Source organism: Pholis gunnellus (assembly GCF_910591455.1).
Source record: "Pholis gunnellus genome assembly, chromosome: 12".
Lineage (NCBI taxonomy): Eukaryota > Metazoa > Chordata > Actinopteri > Perciformes > Pholidae > Pholis > Pholis gunnellus.
The window spans coordinates 604,873-624,563 of record NC_136539.1 but is presented as its reverse complement, the minus strand read 5'-3'; the positions used below and the strand labels follow the sequence as shown (position 1 = coordinate 624,563).

General features: G+C 43.3%; 1 protein-coding gene across 1 annotated transcript; it reads left to right on the top strand.

The window, feature by feature from the left end:
- Window positions 1-5,960: 5,960 nt before the first annotated feature.
- lypd6 (LY6/PLAUR domain containing 6) lies at window positions 5,961-19,343 on the top strand (the record flags this gene model as incomplete). Its single annotated transcript, XM_079170208.1, has 4 exons — window positions 5,961-6,078; window positions 16,424-16,522; window positions 18,655-18,785; window positions 19,176-19,343. 4 exons carry the CDS (start codon window positions 5,961-5,963, stop codon window positions 19,341-19,343), a joined length of 516 nt encoding a protein of 171 aa, XP_079026334.1.
- Between the last annotated feature and the right edge of the window lie 348 nt (window positions 19,344-19,691).

Genomic DNA, 19,691 nt, shown 5'->3' with positions numbered 1-19,691 from the left:
TATTGCGTGTTAGCTCATTGCACTTATTGTATGTTGCACTGTACGTTTGCCCTGGTTAATGCTCTTAGATACTTGTTTAACAAAGGAGATGCACTTATGACTTCTGGTGACTAGTAGTTCTCTTGAATACCGATGTTGAATACACTTATTGTAAGTCACTTTGGATAAAAGCGTCTGCTAAATGACTGTAATGTAATGTAATGTATCTATTATAGCAGCTGAACAGGTTGTGGGTTCTGTCTTTAAAACCTCTTGGACCCGAACGAGCCCCATTTGGTGTTTGCTCGGTTCCGAATGTCGTAGAATGGACTTTTCATAAATAAATATTATTAATGCTACACACATGCTATATACATGCTTATATATATATAAATTCTGAGCAACTTAATCATGTAAACCATTTTACACACTGCAAACACAATTATACACCATTATACTAACTAACTAAGAAGATTGTCCACAATATCACGTATTTTTCGCCATGAGTCGGCGAGCTTCGCACTCCGGAGAAGGCTACAAACAAAGAGGTAACAACTAACATGGCCGAGCAATACGTTTAACAGCAAGATAATTCGATCACGAATCCAGAGATATCTTCAGAATTTCTCTCCGTGAAACCATTACAGAGATACAAGCCAACAAGCACCACAACACCAGCCACTCAACAGCAGAAAAAAACCTGAAAGTTCCTTACTTTGAGAAGAATCATGAAGAAAAAGGTCCAATAATCCGTTCCCAGCTAAGCTACAGTGTTGCTATGCATGTCCTGTGTCTCTCTCCTCTGTTTCCTGGTGAAAGGGGGGTCAACCTAACTTGTGGGACCCGGGGGAAGGGGGGGCAGGCTTTTGGCGAATGGAATTTTACGCACGGGGGTGGAAGGCGTTTTTTTCTATTTTTACGTCTAAAGACTGTCAATCAAAACCAGGCTTCTACCACCGCATTACTGAGACTCTGACGCATCTAAAATGGTGTCATTTTCTAAAATTGACCAATCATAGGCTGTCTGAGCTCCCAACACACACATGAAGACTGGAGCTCAGACGAGAATCATCCATGGTTTACAGCCTTAGAGAGGATTCTGGCTCTCAAAATGATGCCAAACTGCTGGATTTGGAAGTATTGACACTATTAGTGATAAAACAAGTGAAATATATAGTTCTATAGTATATAAAAGAATCATGATTTCGCCTGAATTCTCTGTACTGAAACCTCTATAAATGTTTTATTCTTTACTTTATCAAAGTTAAAATTTGCATAGAGACTCCTGTTGTGCTATGATTTGGGAGAGTGTTTAGGCTAGCCAGGGTCTCATAAAAAAAAAAAAAGTACAATAAAATTGCTTTTCTTTCAGGCAAACCTGATACATTTTCAGTTTGAGCTGTGTGCCATGTTCATTTACTATTAACCAGTAACATATACACAATATTTACCCATCTGAACAAATCTCAGAAGTGTTTTTGTTATTAAAAAATATATATATATTCAAATAGACCTTGTAGTTAGAGATCTACACTCTCTTGAGTATGGGTATGCAATTTTCGAGCAGAGGCCTAAAAATAGGCTTCGGGTTCAAGAGGTCAGGTTGCTGTTCTCACCAATATCACTGATGCTTACTAGATGGGTACTAAAGATGTTCTTGGCAGTTTTAATCACCTGCTGTAGGTTAATAATACCCTAACCCAAACCCGTACATCTGTCTTTGGGCTTTACAGATATTTTACCATTGAAAATAATTAAAACGCTGAAGGTAAACAATGACAAGGCAATTTTGCCTGACTTGTGGATGGGGCTGCACGGTGGTGTAGTGGCTAGCACTGTCACCTCACAGCAATATCATTGATGCTTACTAGAGTGTGGTCCTTCTGTCCTTCAGAGTTTGCACATTCTCCCTGTGGCAGCGTGGGTTCCCTGTGGGTTTCCTGCGGGTTCTCCGGCTTCCTCCCATTGTACAAAGACATGCAGCTTAGGTTATTTGGAGACTCGAAATTGCCTGTAGGTGTGAATGTGAGCGTGAATATTTGTCTGTCTCTACATGTGCCCTGCGATAAACTGGCGACCTGTCCAGGGTGTACCCTGCCTTCGCCCGATGTCAGCTGGGATCGGCTCCAGCGCCCCGCGACCCTGAATAAGATAAGCGGTTTGGATAATGGAAAGGAATGGAATGGTCAGAGATGGCTGCTCAATGTGTGAGGATCCCCTTAGTAAAAGCTCTCCCTGGCGCCAGCTCTAGATCGGTTTGGAAAGGTTTGTGTCACAGTTCAGCTCCACACCCTCCTCACTCTACTTGTCAGTCACTCCCTCCTCATCAGTCTAAACTCCCTTCACCTGTTCACTCACCTGCCTCTGATCATTAATCAAGCCACTATTTAGACTCCTGCCTCCCAGACACACACTGCCAGATTGTTCTTAGGTTTTCCATGCCAGACTCTCCAGCACTCTCTCCCAGACTGATCTCCTGTTACCGACCCTGTCTGTCCCTGTTCTACCCGCCTTGCCTGACTCCCGGTAAACCCACCAGCCTTCTGATCCTGACACTGTTTAACTCTGCCTGCTGTTTCTGGAAGTTTGAAATAAAAAGCCCAAGTTCCCTGGAATCTTGTGTGTTGCATTTGGGTCCATATACAACCGGTGACATTACAATCTGGCCAGTCATGGACCCAGCACACACCCCTGCACCAGTGAGCCATTTCGAGAGGATCGAGGGGGCCCTCCAGCAGCATGAGGCGCTGATGACCAACCTCGCCGCTGAGACACGTCAGTCGGCAGCAGCCTAGGAGCAGGCTATGGCTGCGTTAGCCGCTCAGGTCCAACAACTAACAGCTGTCCTGACCCAGCATGTCGTCCCAGCTCCGCCTCCTGTCTCTCCGATGCCCTGTGTGGGAACCCCAGAGCGCTATGCTGGAGAACCTGAGGGCTGCAACCCATTCATCACAAACTGCTCCATCTTGTTTTCCCTGCAGCGCTACACGTTTGCCTCGGAGGAAGCTAAAGTAGCCTTCACCATCAACCACCTGACAGGCAGGGCACGACTGTGGGGCACCGCTGAATGGGAGAGGCACACGCCTTTTTCTGCAGAGCTACGCAAGGTGTTCGGGGTGGTCTCCAAGGGTCCTGATCCTACCGGGGGACTTATGGAACTGCGTCAGGGAGACCGGGCAGTAGCTGACTATGCCATTGAGTTTCGCACGAGAGCACGCCTTAGCGACTGGAACTCGGCAGCACATTGCGACGCCGTTTTGGCTGGTCTAGCTGAGTACATTAAGGACGAACTGATTTCTTTTGATTTGCCTGCCAACCTGGATGGCTTAGTGGAACTGACTTCCCGAGTGGACAGACGCATCCAGGCAAGGCGACAGGGGGGGATGCAAGGGGGAGACAGATCGCCGCTCTTCCACCTGGCCTCAAGGTCCTCCAGCAGCTACCAGCGTCACCCCAAGGCCTCAACCTGGGGGTGTTGAACCCATGCAGGTGGGGCGCACTGCTGTCCTTTCAATGTCATTTATAAATACTTTATAAGGCATAGATAGTCCTCACTTTAGATGCGGTCACACAAAATACTTTACTAAGGACTAGTAACTACCTTAATAAATCATGAAATAATCATGAATTGCAGTATTAATACGCGTTTATAAAGCATATATTAACATAGTCCCTAACCATTAGTGCATATCTAAATCATTATATATATATATATATATATATGCATGAATGTACATCTAAATAAGTCATTAATCATTTACTAACACTTTATAAATTACCTTATTAATGATCTACAACTCCTTAATAAATGGTTTGTAAAATATATAATACTTCATTTACAAATGGGGAATACATCATTTATAAAGTATGAAAACACAATAATGAAACACATAATAGACAAGCTTATTAATCAAGAATACAACATTTATTACTGTTGTTATGAACTGCATACTAATGAATGATTAATGTAGGAACAATGCTTTATAAATGATGAATTAAGTGTTTACTCATACTTAACTAATGCTTCATAGTGTGAAGTTATTATAAAGTGTTACCGCTGTTTTGAATGAAGATTCAAAATGTTTCTCACTCCAGTTACACAAGTACAATCATGTGAAATGCTTTTGCTGGGAGGCTCCTAAAAGTGCCCATATGTCATGAAACTGACAGTAATTGTGGGTTATTTTGTGTGCAAAAAAACACTTCTACGCACATATTAGTGAATAAGGCCCAGCGAGAAGGGTTTCAGCTAACCTCTGTCTCTGTGCTAATGATGTAATATGCATTTACACTGCCAGGTTTGGATGCCTTACATTCTGTTTCTGTGGTTTTAAAATACCCAGCACTACTGAGCATGTCCTTGTGCTCTGATGTTCTCCATGGTTGATTAGCAGGGCCTTTTCAAGTCAGCTGACACTGTTCTAAGCCAAATATGACCCAGGCAGCTTCAGAGATAAATGTACGTCTGACTGTGTGTGTAGGCCTCTTTGTGAGCTGTTCATTGATAATGAGCCCATCCAGATTTCTGCAAGGCCTTCAATGCATCTGGCTGTGGTGGAGAACGGGGCACAAAGGACCAGAGTCAAGTGCATGTGGCAAATGTTCAGATGACTCAATTTTTTCTTCTGTGTTAGAGCAGTGTGTTGTCTATGGGACAAGCTCTCCTGTGTATCCTGGCTGTTGAATGAGCCAATGTTCACAGTGGGCCCAGTCTGGCTTGACTTTACCTACAGGAGGAAAGAGGACAGGAGGACAGAGAATATGAGGACAGGGGACAGAATGAAAGAGGGCAAAGGATCAGAGGACAGGAGGAAAGAGGTCAGAGGACAGAATAGGAGGACAGGAGGAAAGAGGACAGAGAATAGGAGGACAGGAGGAAAGAGGACAGAAGGACAGAGAATAGGAGAACACAAGGAAAGATGCCAGAAGACAGAAGGAAAGAGGACAGAGGACAGGAGGAAGGACTGATACTGACTGATGTCTGTGTTTTTCATTCTTTATAAACTTCCCTCAGGAATATTATTTATTTTATTGACAGAGATTTGTTTCCAGAGAGATATGAATGCCTTTATATAGTGACTTTGCTCTTGTAAACATTACTGTTGCTGCTCAGTTACGAGTTACTAGACTACTAAACGTAGACTACTAAAGTAACTGGAGATTCGAGATTCCAAAAACACATTCAACATTTGAATTATTTGTTCTATACTGTTAAATAACTCGTTACCTATGGTTAAAAATAATGTGTATGTCACGATTAGGCTTTGCCTCTGTGTTCTGTGTTTGTCTACCCTCCTCACTCTACCTGTCAGTCACTCCCTCAGCCTATTCCCTTCACCTGCCTCTGATCACTAATCAAGCACTTCCCCCTCATCAGCACAACTCCTCTCACCTGTTCTTCCCCCTACATAAACTCCTGCCCCTCAGTCACTCCTTGCCAGATTCTTGTATTGTCTACCCGCCCGTTCGGCTTGTCCTGTTCCCGGTTTTCCCGTCTGTCTTCCCTGTCCTGCTGGAATTTCCTCCCTCGTCTCTTGTCTGTTCTGTGGATCCCCTGCCGATTCCTGTATGGTCTGCTATTGGATTGTTTTGTTCATTAAATATACCCTTTTCACACTACTCTGCCTGGTCTGCGCTTGAGTCCTCCACCATGCCCCGTGACAGTGTAGGCTTTATCTGTTATAACATGTGACACAAAACTAGTCATTTATACTTTGGGCAGTGCCATGAGCAACAATAGCCTGATGGCTGAATCGAGAGACAAAAGAGTCCCAGAGCAAAAACACCACAGCAGTGACCAGATACACCACAGCATGTTGTGTGATTATGCAATAATTGATTGATTCAAAGAGCGTATACTCTACAGCCGTGCACTACGCAACCATGGCCTAACGATCCTTGTTTTTATGTTTTACTTCACAGGTATTTGGTTGACCTTCAACGATCAGAAAGCTGCATGTGTAAAACCATAGCAACCAGCAATGGAGCTCTGGCCTGCAGTGGCCTGGGTCCTACTGCTGACTGTCATCCCAGACCTTGTGAACACCGCCCACAACAGAGACTTCACTGAACAAGATATCATACACCTCCACCCCTCAAGTAAGGGTCTACTTTCAAACACTTTTCTTTTGTTGTTCTACTACACTGCTGTTAGTCCTCTGTCTAATATAGCCACACGATGCAGCTGTTTGTGTTCATGTTGATTTTGTGAGACAGCGTCAATAAGTTACTGCTGGCTAACAGGTGATCTTCAGGAAGTCAGGTAATGCCACTTCAGTAGCTAGTGACTGGCAGAAAGTCTGGGTGTTTGGGTATAGAGCTATAGCATGTATGTTTAAATGTGGCCATCAATGTCCAATAGACATAGCGTCCTCAACACTGCATGAGATAATAGAGACAGTTTCTGACATTTAAAATACATTCAGCTTTTCACCCAGTTTTCCAGTTTTCCACTGTTACTGTATCATAGATAATTCGTTTTAAGACCCATCTTTGTTAATTGAGTTAAATGATTTCAATTGAAATGCCAGCAAATTGAACCAAGGGTTCCAATAGAAACTGAGACTTGTATACAATGCTGAAGTCAGCCTTCAGTTCTTGTGAGCTGTAATAAAAGTACTGCTTGAAAAGCACTAAATAAACATGAGTGTAAACCAGTCATTGTTCCACTGATCCTGGCTCAGACCTTCTTCACCCATAGTCTTATCTAGTGTAAGCAGCAAGTTAATGAGTTGAAGTGCGTGTGCCTTACACATTCACACTCGTTAATACTCACTTTAGATCCAGGCTAAATTGCTCTAGATGACAAGATTGAGATTTTCCAATTAAGCTTAAAAAATCTGCAAATCCAATGCACAAGACTGGAAAATATTGAAGTAGAGTTTTGATTGAATACGTTTGCTGTTCATGCCAAAGCTCTTAACTATGATACATGTCTTTATCTCCATGATGTGGCCATATTCACCCACTGGTAAATGAGGATGAAATGTTCCAGCCCCTCGGATTGGAAACAGATCATTAGATCATGTGAGTCAAAGTGAGCAAACACAGGAAAGCAGAAGACTGAACACTTTACTTTCTTCACTTCATCACTGTTAAAAACGATCAGTTATTTTTTCTGCTCCCTCTGTGGACCAGGTGAAAAATACTGAAAACATTCTGTCTTTCCATAAATGTCCCGTCATGTCTAAATAAAGCCCTAAAGAACACACACCTCTCTGAATGACAAGTCATCACTTAACCATATAGCTGAAGTGATGTAATGTATTCCTTTTCTGTAGAGGGCTACATGCTGTTTGTTCTTCTTATTCAGTTATATTGCTGTTTTTAGTGAAGCAAATGTTAACTTCAGCCCCGAGACCTTTGACATGCACACAAAACACCTTTTTTGACCTGCTCTCCACTGAAACCATGATGAAGACAGAATATTAGCTCTTTGTTTAGAGCTAATGTAGTATTTATATATTTACATTAACTGTTTTATGTTTCACCTGGCTTCAATACAAATGTTCCTTTGGCACAAGTTGAACTAGGAATACTATGAAAAAAAAAGAAAGAGGCCAGTTCAGGAGAGATACTGTGTGCTAGCATCTGCCACAGTGTCATAGCTCCTCCTCACAGAGAGATGCAAAGAATTAGCAATTCAATTTACCAAATGTGACTTCCTCAGTAATTACTCATGGTGCGGTACGTTGCTTCTTCTTTTTTAAGACCCATAATATGGAGAGAGAGAAATGGAACTATGACGTGTAGAACTTTCAAAATAAAAGAGCTATAAAGCGTCGTCAAACAGACTTCATACTAAATTCCAAAAACAAGTGGCGATGTAACGTTATAAAAGCAACGTGCTCCATGACATCATATAATACACTTCAATCATGCCAAAACACAAAGGTAAACTCACCAAGCTGTCTGGTTGAGTCGTGGCGAGGTTCAGCAGCACGTACACTGGAAGTTCCGTTAGCTCTTAGCGGTTAGCCAAACACACTGTCCAAAACAATAACAGTGCAAACTGTCTGAGTGCAGAGGCTGTGAAGGTGTTCCATCACTAATTGTTGCCCGTGTATTTATTTGTTTGTTGCATCTGTAAATAATTTACATTCAAAGTGTTGACCTTTAACCCCCGTCAGGTCAGACAGTTTAGTAACATGGTTCAGCTCAGTTCGGTCATTTTGAGTAAGGCTTTCTCGGTTCATTAGCATGATAGTCATTCTTCTCCTTGGAAATATAGTGAAGTATAGTTTAATCCAAAATCCACTGGCTTGCTTTTGTTGTTGTTGCACTTTGTGATTTGTTGATTAAGAGGCAATAAATCCCAGAGTTGATGTCAGTTACACCAACAACCTCACAGATTAGCTGGAATACTGTTCTGTTTAACACCTTCACAATTCTAATAGAATATATTTGGATTGTTCTAAGTGAACCTACATTTTATGTTTACAATCCATAATTGATTTGATTACAACTGTTACTTGAAGGGTTTCTTCATTTCCAAACAGCCCTGTAACCTCTTGAACCCTAGGCCTATTTTTAGGCCTCTGCTCGAAAATTGCATACCCATACTCAAGAGAGTGTAAATCTCTAACTACAAGGTCTATTTGAATAATTATTTTTTTTTTAAAACAGAAACACTTGTGAGATCTGTTCAGATGGGTAAATATTGTGTATATGTTACTGGTTAATATTAAATGAAGATGGCACACAGCTCAAATTGAAAATTGTCAGCTTCGCCTGAAAGAAAAGCAATTTTATTGTTAATCATTTTTTTTATGAGGCCCTGGCTAGCCTAAAAACTCTCCCAAATCATAGCAAAACAGGTCAGAGTCTCTAAAAAATGTTTGGCTTGGATAGAGTAAAGAATAAAATATTTAGAGAGGTTTCAGTACAGAAAATTTAGGCGAAACATCATTTTGGAACCAGGTGTTCCAGCTGTTCCATTGTACTTTTATATACTATATAACTATATATTTCACTTGTTTGATCAATAATATTGTTCAAATATCCAAATCCAGCAGTTTGGCATCATTTTGAGAGCCAGAATCCTCTCTAAGGCTGTAAACCATGGATGATTCTCATCTGAGCTCCAGTCTTCATGTGTGTGTTGGGAGCTCAGACAGCCTATGATTGGTCCATTTTAAAGAATGACATCATTTTAGACACGTTAGAGTCTCAGTAGTGCGGGGATAGAACCTTGGTTTTGATTGACAGAGTCTTTAGCCCAGTGGTCCCCAAACTACGGGAGGCGGGCCGGATGCGGCCCGCCTCCACATTTGGTCCGGCCCCCTGAACAATACCAGAGACGCATTATGATTTTTTTTCAGTCTGCACAATTAATCGAATTTTAATCAGCCAACCACCAGGGGGCGAACGAGATGAGAGCTGTCATGCGCGCACCCTGTAGAAGTAGAAGAGTAGAAGAAGTAGAAGAGCCGAGAGAATTCCCCTGCTCTCTGTATCGCGCACGGCGGTGTTCCGCCCCGATCCGCGCGCACGATGCAACGGTCGCTCACCTGCGAGTAGCACCCCCCCCCCCCCCCCCCCCCCCCCACGCACGATGCAACAGTCGCTCACCTGCGAGTAGCACACCCCCCCCCCATGATCGGGCCCTAGGTCAAACGATATGTTCAGTGATGTGGCCCTCACAGGAAAAAGTTTGGGGACCCCTGCTTTAGCCCATAAAAAATGGAAGAAACGCCTTCCAACCCTGTGCGTAAAATTCCATTTGCCCAAAGCTCGCCCCCCTTCCCCCGGGTCCCACACGTTAGCTTGACCCCCCCCTTCTCCAGGAAACGGAGGAGAGGGACAGAGGACATGCATAGCAACATAGCAAGTTAGCTTTGAACGGAATATTGAACGTTTTTCTTCATGATTCATCTCAAAGTAAGGAACTTTCACGGTTGTTCTGCTGCTGAGTGGCCTTGTTGTTGTGGTGCTTGTTGGCTTGTATCTCTGTAATGCTTTCACGGAGAGAAATTAGGAAGATATCTCTGGATTCGTGGTCGAATTCTCTTGCTGACAGACATAATGGTCGACTCATAGCCAGAAATACGTGATATTGTGTACAATCTAGTATAATGGTGTATAATTGTGTTTGCAGTGTGTAAAATGGTTTACATGATTAAGTTGCTCAGAATTTCTTCGTTAATTTGGTATATAGCAAATAATATTTTTTTATGAAAAGTCCATTCTATGACATTCGGAACCGAACGAACCCCAAATGGGGCTCGCTCGGGTACTTAATAACCTGAAAGAGAAAAGCCATAATTGTCACGGGGTGTGGTGGCGGACCCAAAAGCAGACATAACCAGGGAATTCTGAGTGAAAACAAAAGGGTTTCACTCGAGGTGGACACAAAGGGAAAATTGTCAAGGAACAGCGGGGAATCCGGGGACGGGAGGGCGAGGGTGAAAACCGGGCAGGACATGGGAGGGCAGGCAGACTTGGGAAACCGGAGAGATGATCCAAACTGTAGGCACAGGAAGACATGGTAAGAACATGGGAAAACACATGGATAAACTCTGAATATATATATATATATATATATTAAACAGAGGACGTCATGACTAATCACACGGCGGAAGAAGCCCATCCATCTACATCAGTCCCTCTAGAGCAGGCATGTCCAAAGTCCGGCCCGCGGGCCGATCACGGCCCGAGGTCAGATTTTATACGGCCCGCGCCTTCTGTCTTAAAATGCATTATTTATGGCCCGCCAGCACAGTCAAAACGGAATGAATAAATCATACAAATTCAACATGCAATTCCTCTTTTCACCTCATGGTGGCAGCACCACTCTGTAACTGTCTGGCTTTTTTTAATTGTCTCTGACCCTTCAACTGTCATGGCTACGGCAAGTAAAATAAGGAAAGTCGATACCGAGGGCTTTCATATTTTTTCACCGAAAACCGAAACAACTGTGTCTGCCTAGTTTGTCATGAGACTGTTGCCTTGTTTAAGTGATATAATGTAAAGAGACACTACGAGAAAAAACATGCTAATACTTCAACAAGCTATCAGAGAGCGACCGTGCGACCGTGAAGCAACGCCAAGATAACTTGGCCACACAGCAGCGGTCTTTTTCGCGGGCCCACGAGTCAAATGCATACCTGCAAACTTGTTGCTTTTCAGCGAAATTAGCCGTTTTGAATGAAAATATATCATCCACGTGATCCGTAGATGTTTTCTCTTTAGGGGGGGGGGGGGTCATCTGGCCAGCCAGTGTTTCTTAGATTGGATTGGGACGAGGAAAAAAGGTGATGACGTGATCTTCGCAATAAAAGATCTTTGATGTGTCGAGTCTTGGCCAATCAGCGTTAAGATGTCTACACCGTCTTTCCCTCCGTTACAGTTCAGACTTGCTCGGTTAAGGATAACGTCCACTGCATGCGGAACTTTGTTTAACATTCGTCATTATCGCGATTTAGGAGGAAAAAAAACGTAACGCGATGAAACATGCCCGGTTCAGTTCACGCGGTCACTCGTTAACGTTAAACCGGAACACCGGCGGATCTGCTGGCAGGTTGTTTTTTTTAACTTAAAGTAGAATGAGGATGATTTCGTGGTGACAATAACTTTTAAGACCACGATGATGAGGCCCAGATACTGATGAGATGATGAGGTCAAAGAGCTTCAGGGAGAGGACGCTGTTTGTGTAGCGCAGCTTGATGCAGGGCTGAGATGTGAAGGAGCTGGGCCTGGATAAAGGTGCAGGTCTACTCTAAACAGACGTGAGTACAGCTTCCTGCTGTCGCAGTGTTTTAGAAATATTGATAAGGCAGGGTATGCTAAATGCTGCCTCTGCTCCAAGGAGATGAACTACAGTAACAAGGGCTCACGTGCCCTGTCATCACACTCCCAGACACTGTTCACTGTGATGACCACAGCCAGGGTACTTCCGGTCCCAACAGGGCCCTGAAGTAATGATAGAGAGGGTTAAGGTGCCTGTATCTTCATTTCAGCAGGTTGCTAATGCAGAGGTGTGTATAGATCACAGCTATTACTTTACTCTTCATTCTAATTTAAATAATTGAACTGGATTGAATGCATATTATTTGCAAATAGAAGATAGGCCACAATTCTAACAGCTTTACAGTAACAGTGGAAGTCAATACAGTAACGGGGTTCAATGAAAACTAATCACTTTATTTGTACAGGCGATGGTTCTCGCTACTCTTGCTATCTTTGTTTTTAAATGACAAACTTTTGAAAATGAGACCTCGTTCTCAATGGATTTTGTCTACATAAAAGGTTAATAATAATAATAATAATAGATTGAAAAAAACTATCTAGCTGTTCAACCAGAGCTGAAATACTGATTAATAACTGAATAATAAATTAGTTTTTTGCTTAAAGTAAATGTCTTATCACTTAATTTTCTTCTCAGAGTACACCAGAATGCTACATTTTAAAGATCATATTTAAAATGAAATTATCCCTGCTGTGTCATTGAAAATATAATTATTAAATAATAGTGTATGTATAGGCAACTTGTATTGTTTAAAATAATGTCAGCAGGGACTGTTGGCCCTTGGCATCTTCACATTATCAAATCTGGCCCTCTTTGAAAAAAGTTTGGACACCCCTGCTCTAGAGGGCCAGGTTGTATACTCTGATCGTGAATCTTTAACCTGAGTTTAATACGGCCAATAAGTACCCGCTTAGGGTAATGAGACCGGTACTAAGGCTATGAACCGATCCTCTTCGAGACAAGTCACGATCAATATCTGTGAAACTGCATGCGGGAGTCAGAGATACAGCTTTCAGTAGGAGAAGGTGTAGTAGCATAGTTGGGCTGCCGCTTCCAGTCTGCTGTTGGCCTCGACTTAAACGTGTTCATGGAAGGGCAGTCGACTGCGTCCTGCCTTAAGTTGTCCCATGCCATACTGACTCTGGCTGCCAAGCTCCCCCGCGCCAGAGACATCTCCTTGCTATGTTTTTCCCCCTAACTCCACGTTTAACCCAGGCACATCCATTCCTCCATCCTGGCATCCTTTCATGTTCTGTTACTTCTACCTTCCATGTTCCACCCACCTCGGCCAACTTCGGCTAACTCCTCCCACCTATACCGGCTACCCCAGCTGCACAGACCGCTCCAACAACAGAGAACAGGTAGGTATATGGCACAGCTAAGGGAGCAGCTCTAGGTTGGTTATCTTGCCAGGGACGCAACAGTTGTTTCTTCCTGCCTATGCCCCCCCCCCCCTCTCTTCCTCCACCCCTACCCCCACTAGCGTTGCCATCCCATTTTAAAAACGCGTCTCATTTCCACAGCCCTGCCAGCAGACAATTCCAGCATCCTCCAACTTATTCTCCCTCCCCCCCTCTACCAGTTTCACTCTTAGCCACAGCTAGGGGGAGATCCAGAGTCCGAGGAACATTGCCCCTCCACAACGCCGCTCTTCCACCCGTTCGAGATCCAGCCGCTCGAACAACGGCCAAAACCTCAGCGACCCTTCTCCTCCACGCCAACGCTCCGATGGCCCCCATACATCCCGTATTTCTGAGTGGACAGTCTCTCGACTGAAGCACGCACTCACCCAGCGCAAATATCCATTCCCACCAGTCCGACAGAAAAGCAAAACTCTTCAAACTACTCACAGACGCTCCACCTAATTCCCAGCCTGGACTACTCCATGAAATACATAAGAATCAATCATGCCACGTCCCCCATCGGCCTCGCAGGCGAAGAAGCCGGTGGCCTAAAGCAGACATCACCAGCACCTCCACAGTCCTCACCACCGAACCCGACTACCGGTACCTTTTCGTTTTCCTTCGGAAGGATGCGTATTACTCTGCCATGCGTCTGTCCAAGAGCAGCCCAAAATTGTGCTACCTGAATCTGGACAAACGTCTTGTCACCGCAACCTCTCCCGCGCACCACTTAATTTTATTACCACGGCCATTATTGTGCTACCTACTGCCACCCTCTGGCACGAAAGAGTATTTAATTACGTAGCCAGTCACTTTGTTTCAGGCTCAGACGCTGAACCATGGCGAGCTAAACTGACACCAGTTCCTCTCCTCCCGGAACGGCATCTCCTTCTTCCATGACGAACACATCACCAAGCCAGAAGACATCCAGCTTTTAACAGACGCAGCACCCTCCATCAGCTTTGATGGCCTCTACAGTGACAATCGGTCCTTGGCCGCTTGAATTCTCATCCCCCACGCCTTCTTCCGCGATCTACGAAACGTGTCCCATAGTCATAGTAGCCATTATTTTGAGGCATGAACGGTCCAATAAAGACCATTGCCATCTACTCAGAAAAAAACACAGATGGCATCCTTGACGTCGACCCCCAAGCACTCATCGTACCTCACCGGACGGAACTGCTTCGAAGCTTTCGCGCCTTCTTCAGGCTTCCATTCCCGTCACTCGACATCCTTACCCCCACGAACTTCAGTCACTTATCCATTTCCCTCCTTAAGGTCAAGCCCCCCACCGTACAGGTTTACATAAGTGGAATTAACTTCAACACAAAACTGTCCTCAGGGGCTCCGTGCCCAGCCTCTACCCACTCGCACGTAACCATGCTACTCAAAGGTATGTAAAGCCAAATTACGCCTAAACGGCTGCCCCTCACTTCGGACCTCACACTCTGCTCAGGTTATCTGTCCCCCTTCATGGACAAGGCATTAAATCCACATTCTTGCTGGCTTCTTTCGCTGCTCAGAGTTCACCGCCTTGAACTTCATCCGTCCCAACACGCCAACGCATCAGACACCACGTCCATCCTCCCGACACAGTCGTCTATCACCTCAAATGCCGCAAGACCAACCAATACGGTCCACCTCAACCCATCTAACTTTCCCGACCAGACTCTTACTCAAGTCCGTACGAACTCATCTGCGACTACTTAAGCTCTAGTTCAGCCAGCCGAACACCCCCGCGATCCCTGTTGCGATCTTGGGCCCGCGTACCTCTCATAAGTTTGTTCCAAACCGAACGACGCCAGAAACGCCCATCGGCATCTGTCTTTATGGAGCTATCTTTTGGGGACTCTGCACTGCCAGAGCTTTGGAAGAGATAGCCCCCACCCTAAAGTCTCCATTCCCCCTGTTCTTGCCAGCCACTGGACACCAACGGTCCCCCATCGATCGTCTAACCTCCGTTCTACAAACCGTCCTCATTTCTTCTTCCTTACATCCCTTAATTTCTTCATCCCTACCCTACATCCCTCGACCCCTACCCTACATCCCTTCATCTCTGCATCCCTACCCTACATCCCTTCATCCCTCTACCCTACATCCCTCTAACTCGACCCCTACCCCACATCCCTTCATCTCTTCATCCCTACCCCACATCCTATCATCCCTCTACCTTACTCCCCTTCATCCCTCTACACTACATCCCTCTACTCCTACCCTATATCTATTCATCCCTCGACCCTTTCCGCTTCTTAAATCTAACTATCATTCTATTATGCAATAAACCTCTCGAAACTCATACTGTTATTGGCGTGGTCCTTGTTAGTAAAATAATAGTAACTGCTAAAGACACACAGTAATCATGACTGTAGAGGTGTGTCTCTCTGTAGTCTGTTACCTTTTTAACAAACTGTCATCTGTGTCCCGTTTATAAGCGCAGGGTCGAATTCTACCGACAGAATGCGTTTGTCATATTTATGAATTATTTGCATCTGTACGTTTTGAAATTCAGATTGTGACGTCATTATTAATTAACCCAGAATATGATTATGGTTTCTCTTGAACACTGGAATTAATTGATTAGGCTCCATGTTTCAGGTTAAAGTTAAATGATAAAACTCATCAAACCCGACACCCGAATGATCAGCCTCACGTGACTGAATGATAAATGATGAAAAAAGTGTTTCGTCTCTGCAGCTCTCTCTCTCTCTCTCGATAGATAGATAGATAGATAGATAGATAGATAGATAGATAGAGATAGATATAGATATAGATATATATATATAAATAAACTATTTCTACTTAAGACACATCTCCTTTCCTCCTTGTTTCGGTACATTCATGACATTGAGCTCTAAAGCCGCATCAACAGCACAAAGTGAAGACCATCTTTCAATCATTACCTGATCAGTTGAGGAGGTTTCTGGCTCTTAAAACCTGCAGTCATTAGACGGTTAGGTTTCTGATCTTATTAGTTAGCTTTCTGCTGTCTAACATTGAATTGTGACAGAAGTATACTTTTCCAAATGTACCAATCTACTTTGACTTGTCTTAATGGTGTTCAGTCGGAATGAGAAGTGAAGTTAGAGGTGGCGTAACTGCATATTAATGTAAAGAAGCAAGTGGACGCAATACATCAAGATCTGTGATACGGGGCAGTAAAAGCTTGATAAGCCTAGCAATGCTCCAAACCATGTGTTTGATGAATTCCATTTCTTAAGAAAGAAAGTAAGTATGTTTAGTGCTGAATGTTGATTAGCTTTTGTTCATTGGATGTGATGGTTATGTTCTTCCCCAGCCACTCCATTTCCTGGTGGATTCAAGTGCTTCACCTGTGAAGATGCACGAGACAACTTTGAGTGCAATCGCTGGGCACCAGATGTGTACTGCCCTCGTGGTAAGATTCACCTGGCAACATTTACGCAGTAATGTCTTCGCCACATTTTGTATCTTAAAGTTAGACTATGTGACTTTTAAGGGAAGAAAAAACACATTATTTTTCTGTAAAATTCAAAGTTGAATTCATAAACAGTCAAACTCTTACCTTGCACTGCAGCTGGATTCTCACCATGTCTCAAGGCCATGGGAGAATCTCAGGGACCACATTTCACTCAAAATCCATTGTCAGGCTTCAAATGATGTCATAAGTGTCCTATTATGGAGCCAAATCACAGACCAATCAGAGTCCTGTGAGGAGCCACAGGCAGCTCGGGGTGGGGCTTAGGTGTGTGTGACCACACAGGGAGGAGACTGTTGGTTCTAAACAACAATGGTGGCTTCTAAAGAGGTTAGTGTAGCTGCTGCAATAGCATCCGTTCTATCACAACTGGAGAGTATTTCTTCATTGAAAGAAGAGCCAAGGACGACACTGGAAAAGATGGTTTCTCTCTTCTCCTGACTGACTTCAGGATGAGTTTGATTGACGGATGGTTCATCCAATTCCTTTTCCAAACAGTATTGACAGATGGTTCCTGGTGGTTCCAGGTGGTTACAGTTTTGCCAGTGGTGACCAGTACCTTTTTAGATGTTTAATGTTAGTAAGCTATTGCTGTAACTGACTTTACTGAGTCAGTTAAGGGTCTGTACCTGAACTACACTGTTAAAATATATAGCCTGGCTTTGAAAGTGTATTGTGGAGTTTAAAGACAGTTTGAGTGTTTCTCAGTGTGTGTATCCTTGGGCCTAATAAATGTGTTGAATGCATTTCCTTCATTTGCAAAACCTTTTTGTTCTCCATATTTTTAGAAATGCATTGTTAGATTGCTAGCTGGTATCTTCATTTCTCCCTGCTCATGAAAACATGGCTCAACTGATGGTCACAAATGTCACACCTTTAATGGATTTAATGTTAAAATGTCAAAGCATTGACACGTATTTGTCCTAAAACCTGAAAGTTTGTCTTCAGCTGGATTAAACACAGCACAGATGGAGAACAAAAATCTGAAAGAAGGCTTCAGTGGGAAAATAAACATGCCTTAAACACAGACTTTATTGACCAAAACATAATAATTTTAAACAAAAATAAAGCAAGCTTTTAATAATGAACCCAATATCTGATTACTGTAATACAAATGAAAAGGGATGGGAGTTGTATTTTGTGTTTGAGCTTGACATCAATGAAATGTAAAATCACTACAAGCTGCAACTAAACATTTTTGTAAAGACATATAAGTGTATATTTGACTGCATTTAACTTCATATTAATATATCAAGCTCAAGCCCTCTGTGTTGAAATGACACTGGCTTTCAGATATTTGATTTATGTGAACACAACAGCAACTGTTGTAGTATATTCGCAGCCTCCGACTGCGGGACTTCTAACATGTAATAATTGCAGAGGGCTTCTGTGATGTTAATCCTGTGCAAATCTGCTATGTCGCTAATCTGTCATGTAAAAATTCGACCACAGGCATCAACCAGATTGGTAGCTTTGGAGGCTGCGTTGGTCATTTTCAATGACATTTTTGACAGCATTTCGGCTGCAAAGTCAGGAGGTTCATCACTCTACACACGTGGAGACCAGAGAACAAGAGGTTAAAATGATATTCTGCATTCTCAGTTGAGCTCTCAGGGGTGGAAGGTATACAAGGTATAGTTAGGAAACCGATATGAATTTGCCCTACAATATGAATTATGATCATACTATGCTGACCGATAGAGCCTTGAGATGCACCAATCGATCTGCTGCCGGCGGATCACTTTCATATTTTGTATTTTTTGCCGGTCACATTAATACACGTGTGCAGCTGCCGTTTTAAAATTTAGAAATTTTTGACTGTTTACACTGACTTCATAATGGTTGGAATTATGGCATGCAGTTGCCACACCAGTGCTCCACCCCTTCAAAAGCATTCATGTTGATATTTTAGGAAAAACAAATATACCGTGAAATATACCCATACCGTCTGTGCTTCAAAATTATATCGTGATATAAGTTTCAGGCCGTACCGCCCAGCTCTACTCCCGCCCTTAAAAAATTAAGCACAAACATATAAATGTTTGTGCTTAATTTTTTTATATGTTTTCCAGAAGCCAAATACTGCTACACGCGGCACACGATAGACATAGAGGGAGACAGTGTGTCAGTGACCAAACGCTGTGTGGCCCTGGAGGACTGTCTCTCCACAGGATGCACTGAAATGGGTCATGAAGGAAACAAGGTGGGTAGTGTTGGGAATTCAATTACTCATTACTTATTGCCATGTTTTTATATCTGCCCCTAACAAAATAAAATAGAGGCAAATGGAATAGAGGTTGTGGTGTTCACAGCACTGGTCATAAATTAAATGTGACATCTGTATGTATATGTGAATTCAGTCAAACCAAGGGAGTGTTCAAAGAGTAATTGGAGACAGGGTTCATGTACGGCAGTAGTCTGAAGGTTTCTGGTGCTTTGCCATATGAAGAGGACAACAATCTAGTCTCCCTCTCAGGGCTTTCTTTTTTTGCTGTGTGATGATATAAATAACTTTTTGAGCAACTGCTCCAAACAGCATATTACCTGTGCTGTGGGGCTAAACATTGTTCATGATGTGTATCTTCCCATCAAGGTGTGCACAGCCTGCTGTGAGGGAAACATCTGTAACTTACCGATGCCCTGGAACCAAACAGACACCATCTTCACCACCACCTCACCACTCAGCAGCACTGTGGGGCTTTCCCAAAGCCACACACTGACTTTCTCACTCTTCATGGCTTCCATCTCGAGTGGGGTTTGAAAAGTGAAGACAGTCAAGTCCATTGAGGTAAACTGAAGGGTGGTCAGTGGACTGGTTGGATTCTAATCTGACAGAAGGTTTCTGTTCCTGTGAGGTCCAAAGTGGAAGCAGGTGGAACAACCCCTCAACTATGTACATTATCATGTACATTAAATACATATCTACAGAATGATTGTGTATTGACTTTAAAAGCATGTTTTTTTTCACTGTTTACATTGTGGAACAAAACCTTTTTTTTTCATAAAAACTCAATCAAAAGCTGAATATGGGTTTTATTAGCATCAGGAATTTAGCAGCTGCAAAAGTTCACATAAAAAATGATTGTTCTCCTGTGAGACACGACAGACC